The sequence below is a fragment of the Mus caroli genome, chromosome 10 (genome assembly GCF_900094665.2).
Source record: "Mus caroli chromosome 10, CAROLI_EIJ_v1.1, whole genome shotgun sequence".
Classification (NCBI taxonomy): domain Eukaryota; kingdom Metazoa; phylum Chordata; class Mammalia; order Rodentia; family Muridae; genus Mus; species Mus caroli.
The window spans coordinates 40,619,470-40,637,349 of record NC_034579.1 but is presented as its reverse complement, the minus strand read 5'-3'; the positions used below and the strand labels follow the sequence as shown (position 1 = coordinate 40,637,349).

At 45.7% G+C, this 17,880-nt stretch overlaps 1 protein-coding gene across 1 annotated transcript in view; it reads right to left on the bottom strand.

Annotated features, from left to right (window-relative positions):
- The window catches only part of Prep (prolyl endopeptidase), a 96,369-nt gene that overhangs the window by 61,388 nt on the left and 17,101 nt on the right, over positions 1 to 17,880 (bottom strand). Inside the window, exons 3-6 of the mRNA XM_021174398.2 lie at positions 11,063 to 11,196; positions 9,376 to 9,506; positions 7,018 to 7,227; positions 4,807 to 4,928 (exon numbers count right to left, since the gene is read on the bottom strand). Coding sequence (XP_021030057.1) covers positions 4,807 to 4,928; positions 7,018 to 7,227; positions 9,376 to 9,506; positions 11,063 to 11,196 — 597 coding nt within the window. The remainder of the gene's footprint in view (positions 1 to 4,806; positions 4,929 to 7,017; positions 7,228 to 9,375; positions 9,507 to 11,062; positions 11,197 to 17,880) is intronic.

The window sequence follows — 17,880 nt, the reverse complement described above, 5'->3', positions numbered from 1 at the left end:
TCTGGGGCTTGCCTCGGTTCCAGCTACTTGGAAATACTACCAATAAAATGGAGACTGAGTTGTGTGCTGCCTCGCCCCTGGAGTGAGCTACCACAGCGAGGTTCACAAACAAGACCTTCCTGAAAATAAAGCATATTCATTTGCCCAGAGTAGATGAGGGCACTCAGGTGTCACCAAAGGTGGCTGATTTCAGAAGGATCACCCAGCTTCTATTTTCTCTAACAAAGATATGCCACAAACATAGGTACTTAGTGGATCACAGCTAAGGACGAGTTTATTCAACCAAGATTATTGACGGTTACCCAGTGGCTGCCACTGAACTCAATTCTAGATTACACAGAAAACCAGGGCAGGGCTTTGAGAGCTAACACTAAGCTATTTAAGACAGACAGATGCAAACAGTCAATATTGTTGATTGAACATGATGTATGATGGGCAGGGAGGAGCAACTAATGATTAAAGCTCTGAAAAAATGTAGAACCCAGCATGCTTTAGGAAAATATGTCCACAATTCCTAAGGAGGAGTCAGGCTTCTAAAGTCAGCTGCTTAAGACTTCCCATCCTTACAACTGCTTGTGCTAGTGTAGGTATGCGGTCCCATGACCAGGGAACTTGCCTAGTGTATACCCAGGCTATATGCAATGCACTCACTCTCAGCATACATCTCAGGATGGACAGATGCCACCCTCTAGGACTAAAACACTCACCTCTTTCTGTGCTGGATGCTGGAACAGAGAACTAACTGTGTGAGTAGAAGGAGCAGAGAAAGCAGTGACACCTGAGCCTGGAGGCTAACAGAGGCAGGCAAACGGGCTTTAACAGCTTGGAGAGTTCACCACGTACCTCGGAGGCAACCTTTACCAGATTTACTGGACTCCTTTCACAACAGCTTTGAATCATAACAGCATCACTTTGATACTGAGTCTGTTCCCAACACTCAATGAAGGAAAACTTTCAAATGCCAAACTCCATGCACACGGTGAGTTTTCAGATAGGATTCATGGGTGGCAGAAGAGGCAGTGTCAGGCATACAAGCGTATATGACTACATATTTGTGATAGGCATATGTCAGACTAGCCAGCATTCTCAGATAGTACAATAATACAGCCAAGCAAAACACGAATCTATCCAAATGCTATTTGATATACTGACCTACCGGTAAGTTAGAATCAGATACAACAGAACATCCTGAGCAAAAACCAAACCAAACCAAACCAAACTAAACCAAAACGCAATGAAACAAAAACAAAGAAAATAACCCTGTTCAAACTAATTCGGCTCTTGACAAGGGCTGGCATTTATGTCTCTAACCCATGTCTTCTTCCTCTCCTGGGACCCAAGCTTGGTCAGTCAAGAATTCCATTTGTTTTCCTTCCTCCCTTTCTGAGTGATACATGAATCAGGTGAGGAAAGTAGTTAACCAGCCCTCCAACAGCAATATAGGCTGATCATCTCTAGTTTAAAAACCCAAAACCCGAGCTGGCAATCAGCCAGCCTGCCAAGATATGCCCACAGGTGCAAACAGCAGCAAGAATGCCGTGGGGTAACCAACTATTTCTGATTGGCTTTGAGGTCAACTCCTCAGGAGGAAATGTGTACCTGAGATGATGAAGAACCCCAGGCTGGGGAACTCACGGGACCCACACGGGAGCCTACAATGGTTACCTTGATAAATGGACATCATCAAACTGACCTTCGAATCCCTATCTGTAAAACTGCAGATGAGTGCAGCGCTCCAACCTCACGGTTTTTATTTGTTTTTGTGCCGCAGACGGTAGCTAATGCAAAGGGTCACACTTGATCAAAGTCCAGAGTTCAGTGAAGTGTTCAGCCACTGCCGCCCTGAGACCCAGGAGAGGGGGTGGAGAGAGGAGACACTGGAGTTGCTAGAGGACTGGACCTTAAAACAGTGCCTTTTGAACATAACAGGATCACTGCACCCGCGAGCTCTCAGCGGCACAGGAGAGAGCCACCACCCCTGCCTGAGACACTACAGACAGACAACTGACAGCTTCTGAGGGAGGGAAGGTTATTTTTCTCTCAGTGGGATCTCCTAGAAGGTTGACCACACTCTGGGGAATGGTGGGTGCCACATCCATGAGTAGATGGGTAGCACAAATCTGAATCAGTGAGCTATCTAAAACAAAAAACAACAAAAAACAACAAAAAACGAGGCCACGCAGTTGGGAGGGGGTAGAAAAGGTAGAGGAAGATATGGAAGCCATTAACAGGTAAATATGACCAAAATATATATCATGCAATGCATACGATTTTCAAAATTAATTTAAAAAATGTATTTTATTCAAACTTTTTTTATTCAATATTTTGATCATATTCTCTCCTCTCCCCCAAATCCTCCGAGATCCTTCCACCCATGTCACCAATCTACAGCTTCATGCTCCCCCTCCACACATACACATACAAAAGAGAGAGAGAAATGGAGGCAGAAAGACTGCAGGAGCCAGAGGTGGTGGGTGATAGAACATATGAGCTCACACACTGTCACTGGACACGGGTGACACCAGACACAAACAATCTTAACACAAACAAGGGGAAGTCGGCAAAAGTCCCACCTAGAAGCTCTCTGCAACTGATACTTTCTGGGAAAGGGAAAACCAGCTCTCTCCTTTGGGGCATCCATCATTAGGTGCCTCGAATACTGTTCTACTGCTGTGAAGAGACACTATGATCGAGGCAGTTTACAGAAGGAGTATTGAACAGGCCGCCTGCCTACAGCTTCATAAGGTGAGTCCATAACCATCATGGCAGGGAGAATGGAGGCTGTCGGGCAGGCAGGCAGACACTAGAGCAGTAGCTAAGAGCTTACATCAGAGCCACAAGTTCGGCAGAGAGACTACAACTGGACCTGATGTGGACTTTTGAAACCTCAAAGCCCTCTCCCAGTGACAAGCTTCCTCCAACATGGCCACGCCTCCTCCAACATGGCCACGCCTCCTAATCCTTCCCAAACAGTGCCACTAACTGGGGGCCAAACATTTAAATAGATGAGCCACGGAGGCCTCCAGACCAGCACACTGTGTATTCTAACCACACTCCAGGGCAAGCCACATGCCCAGGAGTAGTTGGCCAGCCCAAAACAGACTCCATGTTTTGTGTGTGTGTGTGTGTATGCGAATTTCTCATGTGAATCTATGTGTAACATCTATAATTGTATATATAAGTATGTATTTTTAAATTACTAGCGATTGCAAGCTAATGTATGAAAATATCTTATGGCTTTATGTAATACATATTAAGGTTTAAGATTTAAAAAAAAGACCAAAAAACTTCAAGAATAAGGTGTGACAGAGTTAAGTCCCCAGTGTAGAACTCAGCTAGCTGTCTGAGTCCTTCTCACTGTGAGGAGTTCCACAATCTTTAGTCTGCAGCACCCCCTGCTGGGAAGTTTGAATTCTTAGAGATTTTTGTTTTAAGTTTTTGGTTCACAAATGACTTTAACATATCAAAGTTTCTGGTGGGGGTGGCCCATCTAACCTGAACACAGCAATCCCTCCCCTCCACCCTAACCTTTCACCCACACTACACAGCTGACATTTTTCTGTGACAGCTGTCCTGTGCTTAGACCCCAAAGGCCCAAGACAAAATTTCCCCAGGCACTGCAGTGTGGTATTGCACAGGAGGGACTGTGAACGGGAGGTGGCCTGAGGGCCTTGGAAGGCAGGTGAGAGGGCAGCCTGAGGGATGAAGTGGTCCCCAGAGGTGACTCCCTCTGGGCCAGGAGGCATGGGGAAAGATCCCTGCTGGAAGGTATGGAGGTGTGAACCTCACAAAAATACCCCAAGGCTTGAGAACTAAGGGCATCTTGCTACAGAAGGATTGGCATAGGGAAGCCGATGAGCAGCAGAGACAAACCAAGCCAGCAAATGGCTCTGGATGAGCCCCGCCCTCCCCTTTCTCTAATCCCTCCCTTCACGTTACTGAGAAGCAAGAAGTGTAACCTTCCAGACCTCACCTGACACCCAAATCGTCCAGGACGGGAAAACCACGGCAAGGAAACGAAACGCTGACTAAGAACAACTTAAAAGTACTATATACGAAGACACAGGGGCAAGACCCTGTCACTGTTCTTGCATCCCTCCAACCAGACTGGGAAATAACAATTTAAAATTTAAAATGTTCCTTTCCTGCCCAAGTCCTACTAGCTTTTCAGAAAAGGGGGTGTCTCAGCTCGCTAACAGGTTTCTGGCGGATTCTTACCCACAGTGGGATGTTACATCCCAACTGCCATAAAAACCACCCCGCAAGTTCTCCTTCCGTCAACAACATTCCTGTGCACACAGACAGAAGTGTGGGGTCTTACTGGGAGATCACCTGTGTACCTTCACAGCTAACTCTGGAGACACAGAATACAACACGGCCAACCTATTTCAAGAGCATAGCACTTCGGTAATTATTGTTAAAAACCGCCCCAACCAGTGTATGGATCCTTAGAAAGTGGGAAAAGATGCCGAGTGAGAAAACACGGCATGGATGAAGCTGCAGCACAGAGCGACTCGGTCTCTCCCTCTCACCTGAGGGCGGCGGGAAACATTCTAGAAGACCACGAAACTGATCTCTGGGGTGTTCCTGCTTTCATTATGTCATCATAACCATAAGCAGGTTTTGCTTTAATTAAGACTTTAATGTTGAAATTAACAGTTGAACGATTTACCATCTTCATTCTTAATAATCCATTTGAATAGCAATATTTTAAAATATTTTAAACTTTCATTCTAGTGCTTCTACAATTAGAAATATTTACACACGTATCCATGAGACTTGTCTTTGAGGGCAAGCATACGGTACCTCAGCTCCTCCCATCCATTTAGGCTCATCGGGGAACTCGGCACACAAAATATCTTCTGACTGATCCGTCCCCAAGACGTGGTAGCAGAGCTTTTGGTGGAGATTGGTGGATGTCTCTGTGCCTGAAGAATAGAGCACACCTGCTGAAACGCAGTTGTCGACCTTAAGGAAACCTAACTCTTAGACGATGCTAAGAACACTTCAAATGTTAAGTACATGGGTTGCAGGACGCAAAGAGAAAAGACACAAAGTCAAACGTGTTCCTGAACACCAGCCAGCAAACAAGGAGAGGAATCAAGTTACCATTAGCAGCCTACAAAATGAAAAAAATTCACTATAAACCTAACAAAGTATTACAAGGTCTATAAGGAAAATTGTAAGCATCCCAAAGAAATGAAATAACTAAAAATGGAGGTACCCCATGCCCCTGGAAGGAAGGCTCAGTGCTACCAACATGTTAGCTCCTCTCAACATGACCCCTCGCCACAACCCAGGATCCCAGTATCTTAATTATCTTAATCTGTGGGTAGGGATTGTCCTGATGGCATGGGGGGGGGGGGGTTTTGGTTGGTTGTTGTTGTTTTGTCATTCTGACACAATCTAGAGTTATCTGGGGAAAGGAACCTCAGATAACTGTATAAATCTGACGATGGCATTTTCCTGATTGCTGACTGTTGTGTGAGGAACAAGCCTACTGTGTGTGCGGTGCCACCCCTGGGTAGGAGGTAGTCCTGGGTATATAAGAAAGCAAACTGAACAAGTCATGAGGAGCAAGCGAGTAAGCAGCATTCCTCCATGGTTTCAGCCTCAGTTTCTGCCTTGAGAACCTGCCCTGACTTCTGTCAGTGATGGAGTGTGACCTGGACACGTGAGACGAATTAACCCTTTCCTCCCCAGATGCTTTTGCTCACTGTCTTTCAGCACAGCAATGGAAAGGAAAATACTCAGAGCAACGAACAACACTGAAGTGAAGAACAAGCTGGATCCTGTCTAACTTCTGTTCCCAGCAGGGATGGCGGTGTCCACCTGTCACCCAGGCACTGAGGAGCCGAGGCAATGGCAGCCAACCTAAAGTTTAGGCAGCTCTACACAGCAAGGCTTTGTTTTAAAATAAAAGTTAAAGCTACAGGAGGGGGTGGGAAACAGAGGATAGTGGGATACCCTAGTACAAATAGAAAAGGGACTAGCTGGAGGGGAGGAAAGGGCGGTGAGCAGTGGGTGGGGGGTGGGGGGTGAGGGTTAGAGGGGAGGGGGCAGTGAGCTGGAGGGAAGAAAGGGCAGAGGATCACAGGCTTTGCAGGATGGTTCTAAGGGTTCCTCACCCTCAGATCTGGCAACTGTGACGCCTGGACTTCACAAATGAAGCTAAGCCCAAGAGCACACAGAATGCACGACATCACAAGCCAGCCTAAGGTAGACTACAGGCTCTGGATGGTTACTGCAGATTAGCTCATTTAACGTTATTAATTAGTCCTCCCTCTGGTGACAACACCAAGGATATGTACTTGCTATCTTTTTTGATTCTTCTGTGAATCTTAAGTTTTTAAATATTTATATTATCTTTAATTAGTTTTTAATTTTTATTTTTTAAATTATTTAAGTTATTTATTTTTTTAAATGCTGGGCATCAGCTGCTTATCAACATAAAGTAATTCACATATATTGTTGACTTCGAAGACTATTATGAAACTAAACTTTATTTTCTCATTGTGAAAATGTACCAAGCTATTGGGGCAATAAATGATATATGGCAAAATGTAAAAATCACTTTATGGTGCTTAAGAACACTCATTTTTTTAGGAACACTGGTAGGAAGCACAGTAAAAACTGCTTATGCCAATCACAAAGCCCTCCATTAGGTCTGCGAGGCTTTTACACACTGCACCAAGAAATCAGCAAGATTACAGCTGGGAGACACTGGCCTTCCTAAACCAGTCACAGTCACTAACCAACCTGCAGCCTCAGGGTCACCACTGGTCACCTGTGCTGCATGCGAAAGATGAACACAGCCAGAACACAAAATTGTAAGTGTTATGAGATTAAAAAAAAAAAAAAAGTTTGTAACTGGGTTTATGGACAGCACTGTGTTGCAATGTGAAAAGGTTAGATATGACCAGTGCTGTCATATGCAGCACCGAATCTAGCTTCCCCTTTAATTACAAGACTTCATGATCTTTAATAAAACACAGCTTCACTGCGGCAGTCACGTACCATCGCTCTTCCCGTCCTGCTGCGGGTATGAGTTATAGAACATTCCCTTCCCATCATGCGTCCAGGCCATACAGGTGAATTTGACTCTCTCCAGCACATCCGGAAGCTCTTTGGCACCATCGACCTTCATGAACTTGATCGTCACCCAGTCTGAGCCGCTGGCGCTAAGACCATAGGCAAAGTATTCACCATCTTCACTGAAGGCATAACCTATGGCGCACAGGAAACGGTCACACATGGCCTTTGGATACAACTCTTAATCTTGCCTAAGGTTGTCACTCACACTGTCAAAGCTGCCTGTCATAGCATGGGGACCAAATGTGGCGATGAGGAAATAGGAAGCTGAGAGTGAGTGAAGCCAGGCTCAGCTGAAGTGGAAGGAATTGCCATTAAGATGACAAACCCTCAACCTCCTTAGGCCATACTTTCTGTCTTGATGAAAGGACGCCTTGGATTGTATGTCCATTAAGATGCTTCCATGCTGAAAGTTTTATAACTCACAGAACTCATCTGGGACGCACAGCATATTTTATTTATACTCTAAAGTAAGTACGGGGAAATCTGCCTTTATAGTAGTGACTGGATTATGATACACAGCATATAACAGAATTAAATTAGAGCCATTAAGTAATTTTTGGGAAGGACTCCAAAACTTTTGAGATTACTCTTTACAGCCTCATTCTCAAAGATTAATATCCACACCATGACACCACAGGCCCAGCTAAATACAGGCTGAGGGCTCGCAAGGAAGGTTCACCAAAAGAGACAGAAAGCAGGTCAGATTCCCTGGGGACCCACCAACTCTCCCATCCCTTGGAATTGTCTTGACAAACAGTCATGCTTGGCGTTAGCTTCTGTAGTTACGATATCATGCTATCCTAGTAGCATAAGATGTAGACACCAGTGATGTCCCGGGAAGCATGCTAAATTTTATTGAGGATCTTAAATTTGTAGAAGCTCAATAATTACCATGGGAACTTCAATCAGTAGGAAATTCCTTACATACTAATTAATCACTTGTAAGTCCTACATAATAGCCACAATCATATGTGATTAAATATAGAGATATATAGATATAGATGCAGAAGGAGAGTCTGAGCATGAAAGGAAGAATATTCACCTTTTCCTATATAAGACTCTGAAGTGTTTGCATTATTTCTATGTAAATTGAAACTTTTCAGGGAAAAATGAGATAAAGATTCCTTTGATTAAAAGCACATGTAAGGATCACTTGCCAGGTCTCATGCCACATTCACCTTTGCGGCAATCATCACCATGTTTGAGGACCCACCTAAAAATTCACTGCGCTATACCACTGTGGTGAAGGCATTAGTATGCAGCCTCCTGGATGGGTTGAAAGACAGATTTTACTGAAAACTATATGGACCCTTATATAAGATACATGACCACCACAGAACTATTGCATTAAATTCATTTTAAATCGCAGGTTCAGATTCATAGAAATAATATCCTCTTATCAAGACACCTGGTACCTCACTTCCAATACATATCATCCTTTACACTCTAAGCCTATTTGGGGGTGAAGAGAACCACTAAGTAATAGAGGCATAGCTAGAAATGGCAAGAAAGGCCTGCATAAAGGTCTTTCCACAGATCCAATGAAATGGGGCCCTGTGATTCCCCAATGGAGCAATTAACATCGCCGTTCAATTTCACAGTTCTAGAGAACCAAACCTGCACTATGTGTTAGCATAGAACAGTGGACAATATAGGAGACGCCGTACCTTCATGAGGAAGAGCTGGCATATTAAGCAGAAATTTAACTATGTGACTACTAAACCATAGACTTGAGAATAACTTACCTCTTCCTTACATAGAACAAATCAAGGTTTATCTTCGCTATGGTCTATGGAGGAGAAGACACTGGGAGCAGGCATAATGCAGACATGGAGCAAATGCACTTAGACTCAGGTGCTACAGCAGCATCTTCAGGATCAGGGTACCAAGTGGATTCTATTCCACGAGATTGACTGCTTCTGCTTTCAATTCTAACAGACTGTCAACTGCCTAGATTGTGAAACTCTGATCACCCGCCTACTTATTGCTGGAAGATTCTTTGCATTGCTTAAGTTTCTTGCAAAAGGGTTTCCAGTCAGGTCTCAGAGTTTATGGGAAAGATAACGATACGACAACATCCCAGAAGTTAATTTTGGTCTACTGTGACATATTCTCCAGCCCTGCTCATGCCATCAGAGTGACTATTCCCATGGTCTAAATAGAGTGTACAAAGTTAGCTTTCCTACTATCATGTGTGCATCTGTTCTACAACATGGTCCACACACTGCTTGGGATCTCAAGGCTTCAGAGCTCCCAGGGAGCTGGCTGCGCAGCACCTACCTCGGAGTGCCACTGTACCATCATCCGACAGTGTGTTGGGGTCCAGGAACACTCTGGCCTCCCCCTCTAAGGAGTCTTGCACATATAACACGCGTTGGTTCTGCAAACCTGTATTGTAAAAATAAAAGTACCTGGGGACAGAAATTCCCTGGGTTTAGCTGTGGCATCTTCTATTTGTGAGAAGCATCAAACACACATAGGAGCAAACTTCACACAAGACCACACAGGGGAAGAAACAATGGCTAGGAACCAAGAGACAGCCAGAGGATGAGAGTGGAAATCCCTCAGCTTCCTACAGTAAAAAGGCTTTTGGTATGCAAATAGCTCATTGTAGTTTGGTGTGTGAGGTAGAGACAGACCAATTGGCTAAAAATAACACTGGCAGTCAAAGCAGTGACTGTTTCTTCTAAACGAGGAAGAAAGCAGATTTTCTACTGTAAAATTCTGGTCTGCTTCCAGCACTCTCTGCCAGGTAGGAAGGTCAGCACGCTTCTGCAAAGAGAAGGGTTTGTGCAGGGCCACAAAGTCACTCTGCTCACCAAACAGGACTGGGTTCCAGTTAGACCAATGAAGGCAGGTGCTGGGCAGGGGCACAGAGGGTATCTGTGTGAGGTGGGGAGGGTCCAAGGAACTCCAAGGTTAATGTGTGCATTTACAGAGACTCTTTTATAAAAATAAAAATGAAACAGATGAACAGGAGAGCTAAATTCACAGGCTCTGCTTTGTATCCCATTCTTGAACAGAAAAAAAAATAAATAAAAAGCTCAAATAATAAAATATTTTCAAGTAATACAAGCCAAAGATAATAAATATTACATGGAAACAAATCTTCACTGTTACTTATGAATCACAGGTTCACCAAGTAACCGCAGGTAACGAAGATTTACCGTAATCTAGTTTCACAGGCTGTATCACTGCAAACTTCCTAACTGCCATTTTATGAATATGGTAAGCACTTAGCGGGACAAAAATGATTCTCATGTTCAATCACTTCCTTTTAAAAACTGCTCAGTTCAAATGTGTACTTCATTTGTCTGAGACGAAGTCTCACTATGCACCAGGCTGGCCTAGAACTAAGAAGAGAGCCACTTGTCTCTGTGCTGAGATAAAAGGCGTGCACCACCACACCTCACTTGTCCTTGGTATTTCAAGCATTCAGGAGAGCTGTAGAGGTGGCTCAGTGGGTGAAATGTTTATTGCATTAAGTCCTGAGCTGGAGTCCCCAACACCAGACACAAAAGCTAGGCACCATGGCTGCCATGTCTTACCCCCAGCTCTGGTAAGCTCCAGGTTCTGAGAGCGAGCCTGTCTCAAAAAACAGGGCAGAAGGAAAGTTGTGGCTTGAGCCTTTAATCCCAGCACTCAAGAAGCAGAGGCAGGTGGACATCTTTGAGTTGGAGGCCAGCCTGTGAGTTCTAGGACAGTCAGAGAGCTATGCAGAAAGACCCTGTCTCAATGAAGGGGGGTGTCAGGGAGAGATGATGATAGAGGAAGAAACCTCTGGCTTGTGCACATTCTCTCTCTCTCTCTCTCTCTCTCTCTCTCTCCATTCTCTCTCTCTCTCTCTCTCTCTCNTCTCTCTCTCTCACACACACACACACACACACACACACACACACTTTTATCTTTTAAAGAAGACATCAAGCTGGAGAGTGGAAAGCAAATGACTACATGCAAGCCCACGTACCGCTTTCCTTTCTTGAAGTGGCAGCTGTACTTGGGGTAGTCGTACAGCTCAGTCATTCTCTCCTTGTATAAACCTCTGATTGGACATTGCTCAAGAAATGGCACTGTAATCTTGTTTTGTGCCTCCACGAAAGCCTGCAGAGAATTAAAAAGGACAAAAGGCAAGTCAAATACAAAATTCCCCACACAAAGCAATACTCTTTAGCACGAATCAGCAAAAGCATAGTTTTGAAAATTGAGTGTGACGGCTCCTGTCTGTAATTCCAAGTCAGGAGGCTGAGGCAGGGGGACCACAGTGACTTCAAAGCTAGCACACACGCATGTGTGTGCTCATCCCACAGCACCTGTGTGGATGGCAGGGGACAATTGGTAGATGTTTCTCTCCTTCCATCACATGGGTCTCAAGGATGGGACTCAGATCATCAGGGTTAACTGAACTATCTCTGCAGCCCAAGCAGATTCATTCTCTCAGGAAGCCACTGTTACATATAAGAAAGCTGCACACTGATGTAGTCTGAAAAGCTATCCAACATTGCACAGCTAGGGAGTGGATCTGGCTTCTGAATCTACATTCCTAGCAAACACACTGTACCACACTATTCAGTCATAGCCCATTCAGTGATACATATTTATAAATCCCCAAGGGGCCAGCTTCAAGCCCCAGGTCAAATGTAGGAGAAACACTTAGGCGTTATTTCAATGACTTTCCTTCCTCATAGTATCTAAAACCTACTGCTATGTCAGCTCCAGCCAAGGACTTCACTAAAATGTGTAACTGAAGTGGCAGGGACTAAGAATGTCAACAATCACATTTTCTTTAATTTAATTTATGTTTATTTTATTTACATTGATGTTTTGCCTGCATGCATGTCTGTATGGAGGTGTCAGAGTGTGGAGTCTCAGACAGTTGTGAGCTGCCATGTGGGTACTGGGAATTGAACCCTGATCCTCCGGAAGAGCATTCAGTGCTGTTAACCGCTGAGCCATCTCTCCAGCCCCACAATCATGGTTTAAAAGGGAGCACAGGAAGGCAGGAGACCTTGGGGATAAGGCAGGAGTAGGACCCCATTCTTACAGCCGGTTGTATCCTGTAATGCAGAGTTACAGGGTTTAGCTACATACACTGATTGTATAGAAGCCTGGGTTTCACTGTGACTTCTTCATACACACACACAGTATACTCTGATCTGGTCACTGTATGCCCTCTCCTTCTCTGGTGAGGTGGTTTAAAACACTGCACAAGTCTTGCCTCTGTAATTCATGTCTGCATGTTGTTAGGAATGAAGCAGGAATAGCGGTACTGGCACCATATTCAGTGGGTCTCATCAGATGCCTACAGACAGATAAGTTGCCAGGGGGGCCAGGAAGTAACTGAGCACACAATGTGCCACATGGCACAACCCAGCATCACCTGCAGTCCACTTCTAGGTGCCACCCAAGCTACCAGGGCCATCCAGGCTCTGCTATGTTAAGCAGACAGAACCCTGGGTTCTCCTCTGGGAACCCACAGCCCTGCTGTGGAGAACCACAATCCCATGCTGGGGGGGAAACAGCGCCAAACTCATTAATGTTTATGACTTTAAAGGAGAAGAATGCCGCAAATGGATAGAGCGATTAGCAAGGTTTATGCAACTCAAGAAACATGACTCAAACAGATAATAAAACTTCAGTTCCTCAAAATAAGACTCTCCACTGTTTATTGCTACAGATGCCATTTAATCCCAAATGTTCAGCTCTGGGCTACAGAATCAAACCCTGCTTCAAAAAAACATGGTTTGCCCTGCAAACCAGGAAGGCCCTTGAACTTTGAGGTATTTATGTGCATAGGTATATATGGGTATACATATTCATATATGTAGATAAGTAGGTGTGCTATGTATGTGTGGATACACATACTACAGTCCATGTGTTGTGCAATAGTTCCACCTTGCAGGGAATCTCTTTAAACAGGAAGGTAAAAATTCTTCAGGAAGTCCCTGAAAATGACAAGATTCATTAGGCTCCTCCCTGCCAGAGTAAGCAGAGCCAAGCATCTTAGAGGAGCCCAGCTGCCAAAACGTAAGGCCAGCCAGGCAATGGAAGTGTACACCTTTAATTCCAGCACTCCAAAGAAGAAGCAGGCAGATCTTTACAGAGCTAATTCCAGGACAGCCAGGGCTCCACACAGAGAAACTCTGTCTCAACAAAACAAAACAAAACAAAACAACTCAAGATAAGCTGAGCTGCAAAGACTCTAAGCCCAGACAAGGACCACTGCCGGGAAGAAGCAGAAACCAGCCAAGGTACTTGGAAGAGCTTTAGACCACTGAGGCACCTGGAAAGGACATGCTCCAACCTAGAGCTGTGTGTAATGAGCTCCAGGTCCCCAACTTTCTGAGCTGTCACCCGTGCTGAGGAGAGCTTTGGTGATGCAGCTGTCTTTGAGATATTTCTGCTCCTGTAACACCAATGAAAGGAACCTTGGTGGTATCCATACTTTGTTGTGAGTTCCCTATCTGGACTAAGTAGCCATGTATGTTGGCTTTGTACAGCCCAGAGGTCAACCCTGGGTGTCTTCCTCAATTGTTCTCCATCTCGCTTTTTTGAGACAGGGTCTCTCACTGAGCTTGGAGCATGCTGTTCAGCTATACTAACTAGCCAGGCAGGCCCAGAGATAATTCTGCTTTTGCCTCCCCAGTGCTGGGACTCCTGGTATGAGCAGCCATGTCTGGCCTTTTTATATAGGTGATGGACACCTGAACTCATGGCTGTGTGGCAAGACTTTATGGCTCCAGTTCCTGGAGTTTTTATATTTTTCAAGGGTTGGAGGCAGAGGGCTAGGGGGACACGGTTCACTGGTAGAGCACTTGTGTTTGCATTTGAGACCCTGGGTGTGATCCCCAGTCCTTCAAGGAAAGACAAAAAGGAAAGGGAGGGGAGGTTTGGGGAAGGAAGAAAGGAAAAGGAGTGAACTGGCGACAGAAAGAGGGCCTCAGGACTGCGATGGCCAGAATAGTGACTATGTGGCCCTGTATAGTTTGCTGACCCCATTTGACCTCACTGAGAGTACGAAGGCAGAAACTCTTTGTTGCTTTTAGATATACAGTCCACACAGTAGCAGCAGTTTAGAGATCAGAGTGTGTTCAAGAGCGTGACCTAACTTTAATATGGAAAAGAACACTATGCTTGCTTCAAAGACAGGGAGACAGAAGCATGTGGTGTTAAAGCCACCTGACAAAGTGACACAGTGACACACAGTGGATACGGAGTGACAGAGAAGGGATAGGTGGCCCGAGTCACCTGTGAGACTGTCCACCATCCATATGGCTTTCTGCAAGGTCTAGCATATACTAGCACACATCTTGCCGTTGTGAAGGCACGGGTCACGTGACTGAGGCAAACTTTTTGCCACCACAGGATACACATTCTACTGGGGACAGATACAAAACAAACCCTAGAGTTGTGCAGTCTGCAGCTCTAAGAATACACAGAGGCAACTCACAAAGCGAGGCTGCTATCAAAGGAGCAGCCACAGAGCTGCTGGCTACTAGCTAGCTTAGTCTGTATAAAACAAGGGCTGAAACTGAAAATGTAGAAAGCTCTACCACGATCTGACACTGCTGTGATGTCCTTCTCATATATTGCAACTAAACCAACGCTGGTTTGGAAATGTACAAACAAGGCAATTGTCACAGAACTCGAAGACAAAGAAGGCATTTACTGACTCAAGTAGCCAGGCATGGAAGAAGGTCTTGGTGAAGGAGAAAAATGTCCTCAGTGGAGGTCTGGAAGCTGGGGAGGGGCCAGGCAATGTAGGGCATAGATGTAGGCAACAGAAGAGCTTGTCAGGTACCAGGAAGACGGTCAGCAGGCTGAGAATGAGCAGGAGATGAGCCACCAACTGCAGATACAGGGCCGGGTGCCCAGGAAGCGAATAAGAAGGTTCACAGGAAATGTTATCATTTTTAAAGCTCACCCTTGGGTAGAGAACACACCATGGTATGCAAAAGTGGAGAAAAAGCCACTCAGGCAACCAAGGCAGTGGCCCAGGTTAGACACAAAGCCAAGCAGAACAGCTGACTCTGAGGAATGGAAGCAGGCATGGCTCGGGAGTGGACACAGAGAATGGGCACAGTGCACATCAGTCTGCAGTGTTGATGGCAATTTTCTGGAGGGTCTTGCCAAGATAATCTAAGAAAGAAAACCTAAGTGGGGCTCCCAGCAAGCTGAGGGTCCCAGCTGGTGCCTGCTTCCACCAGGGGGCGCTTCTTTGTGCACATCCCCGTGTCAGGCTGCAGAGAGTTGAGAGCCGTGGCTGCCCAACAGACAGCTGGGCTCAGTTCTTTAGCTTCTCTGCTTCTCTGACCTGTCCTGCACCCTCGGCCATAAGGACCACAGCAGATGCACCCCACTGTGAAATACTCTGGGTTTCCCCCATATGAAAGTGTCACACAACTGATACCTGAGGCTAGGCAGAATCATGCAACAGGGAATTTTAAGTAAGTCCAGTCTTGTCATCTGTTACATTTGTCACAAAGGCTAGTCCACTAATGTAAGTAGAGTGATGTTTAAAAACTGAAGTCGTCCACATCAAATGCTGAGATACAGAACCGAACAGTGTCCAAATGTTAGCGCTGCCATGCTTCTGCACCAGACCCTTCTTCAAGTCAGGGAAAGCCGTTTCACGGGGGCAGTGAAGGGCTCTGTGAACACTTCCCTGGGATGCCCTTGGCTATCTTAATTACACATACTAGGTGGTACAAATATAATAGTTCTGGCTTCTTGATCTAAAGATAGAACTATTTGGGGGAAGAGAAGCCAGGGGTAAGGATACGGGGAGGAAAACAGTAACTCTACAAGGGCCATAGGGAAGACGTGACTGGGTAAAGGGAGTTCAAATTCTGTGTCTCTCAAGGAGAGTTTAAGTCAGTGAGACAGAGACAGAGACAGAGACAGACACAGCAGGCTGAGTAGAGAACAGGCAGGTGGGCCTCTGAACTAAGCTTAGTCTGCAATAAACACATCGTTCTCCTCAAAGCCAGGACAGTCTCTGCACGCCTTACTTGCTTTGTTATTAGAATATTTAAAAACAGAGCTGAGAGAGGCTAGGGGCAGTGGCACACCTGTAATGACAGTCCATGGGAAGCAGAGATGGGCATCGTACTTTACATCATGAGGCTAGCCTGAGCTACACAGTGAGAAGAGCTGCGTGAGAGGAAGGAGGGGAGTTTGGGTTGCACATGATGGTTCCAGAGCTCTGCCACACACATTGTGACTACAGTTAAATCCACACTGGGCTCATACACCCTCGTTTGTGGTACGGCCTGGGACATGCATTCTTAACACAGCTGAAAAACTAAGAGCATGGCTTCCTGGATAAGAGTGGCTGTGTTCGGGGGCTGAAGAGTCTACTACCGCCCATGCCTTCAAAAGGAGTGTTTCTAGTTGTCACCCACACACCATACTGTCAGACACAAAACAATCAAGACTGATGAGGAAAGAGCCAGGCAGAGACAAACAGCTCTCCATCTCACGTAGACAGAACCTAGAGTGACAAGGAGTAAGACAGAAGTTACCTGGGGTCAGAGGTCAGGGTAGCTGGTGGTGAGATTCTGGGAAATACTAGTCAAAGGAAACAACAGTCAGGAGGGAGAACTTCTGGCGACTGGTCATGATGACAATTCTGTATACCTGAACACTGCTTAGAGCAGATTTTATGAGTTCTCACCACAAAGACAGGAAGTATGTGAGGTCACGTATTACATAGCTTGATGCAGGCATCTCACAATGTTTAAACATGACAATAGAATGACAACTAGAAATGCAAGTGATTTTTACTCGTCAACTAAAAGCACACACACACTTTGGGAGCAGCTGCAGATCCGATTACTGACTGCCTTATGAATACATGTATTCTGCCTTTCTAACATGGGGTATAAATAAAAATGCAGTGCACTAAAATAAGGCATACTCAAAGTCTACGGTTCTCGTATCAGTGAATAAACATGATACCCACAGTGACTCTGTAGCTAATCCACATAACATGATATGTATGCAACAGAGAGATGAATCAGGGGCAGGACACACTACGGAAGAGCAAGGGAAGGAGGGGCCAACTAACTCCAGGGCAGCAAAGTAGGCGCTGCAGTGTGGCCTGCAGGCTGCTGAGTGACCAGGGGGTACAGGGGCAGGTCTTCCACAGGAGGATTAGTCCTGCCTTTCAAACACCACCACCATGTACGGATAATGTTTCTACAGGCCACAGACTAGAGCAATTCCTGCTGTATACAGGAACAAATGGCCGTCCACACCGTCACCTGGACTCGATGAATCAGGGGCCAAAAGAATTTAGAGAAAACAACTGCACGTGCATAGGCTTTTCCCTCCCTTGTCATCAGGCCCTAAACAAGACAACAAATATTTACAGCGTTCTGTCTTAGGCCTTGTTAGTGATCTGAAGTCACCTGGAGACCGGGCATTTGAAGACTCTGGTGTTCCAGAGGTCTTGCTTTCAATCCCCTGCAGACACTCGGTAATTAAGATAATTAGCAAGTAAATCAGCTGCTGGAGGAAGTGGCTGGTGTCCAGCAGAGCCTGGCAGGAAGCTTCAGTCCAGCCAGAGTGCAGAGCTGAGAGTCCAGGAAGCCTTGGGGATGCTTACCTGGATCCCTCTACTCTATCAGAGCCCAGCAGCTCCTCTCCCAAAACAGGGAGATTCACAGGCCAGGAGTGGCAGTGCTCCCTTCCAAGGTCAGAGGACCCAGGACCTGGGGTGGGGTGGGGCAGCCACAGAAGCCCACAAGCAGGGCAAGCCAAACAGTGAGGTGAAGCTGCTTTTCA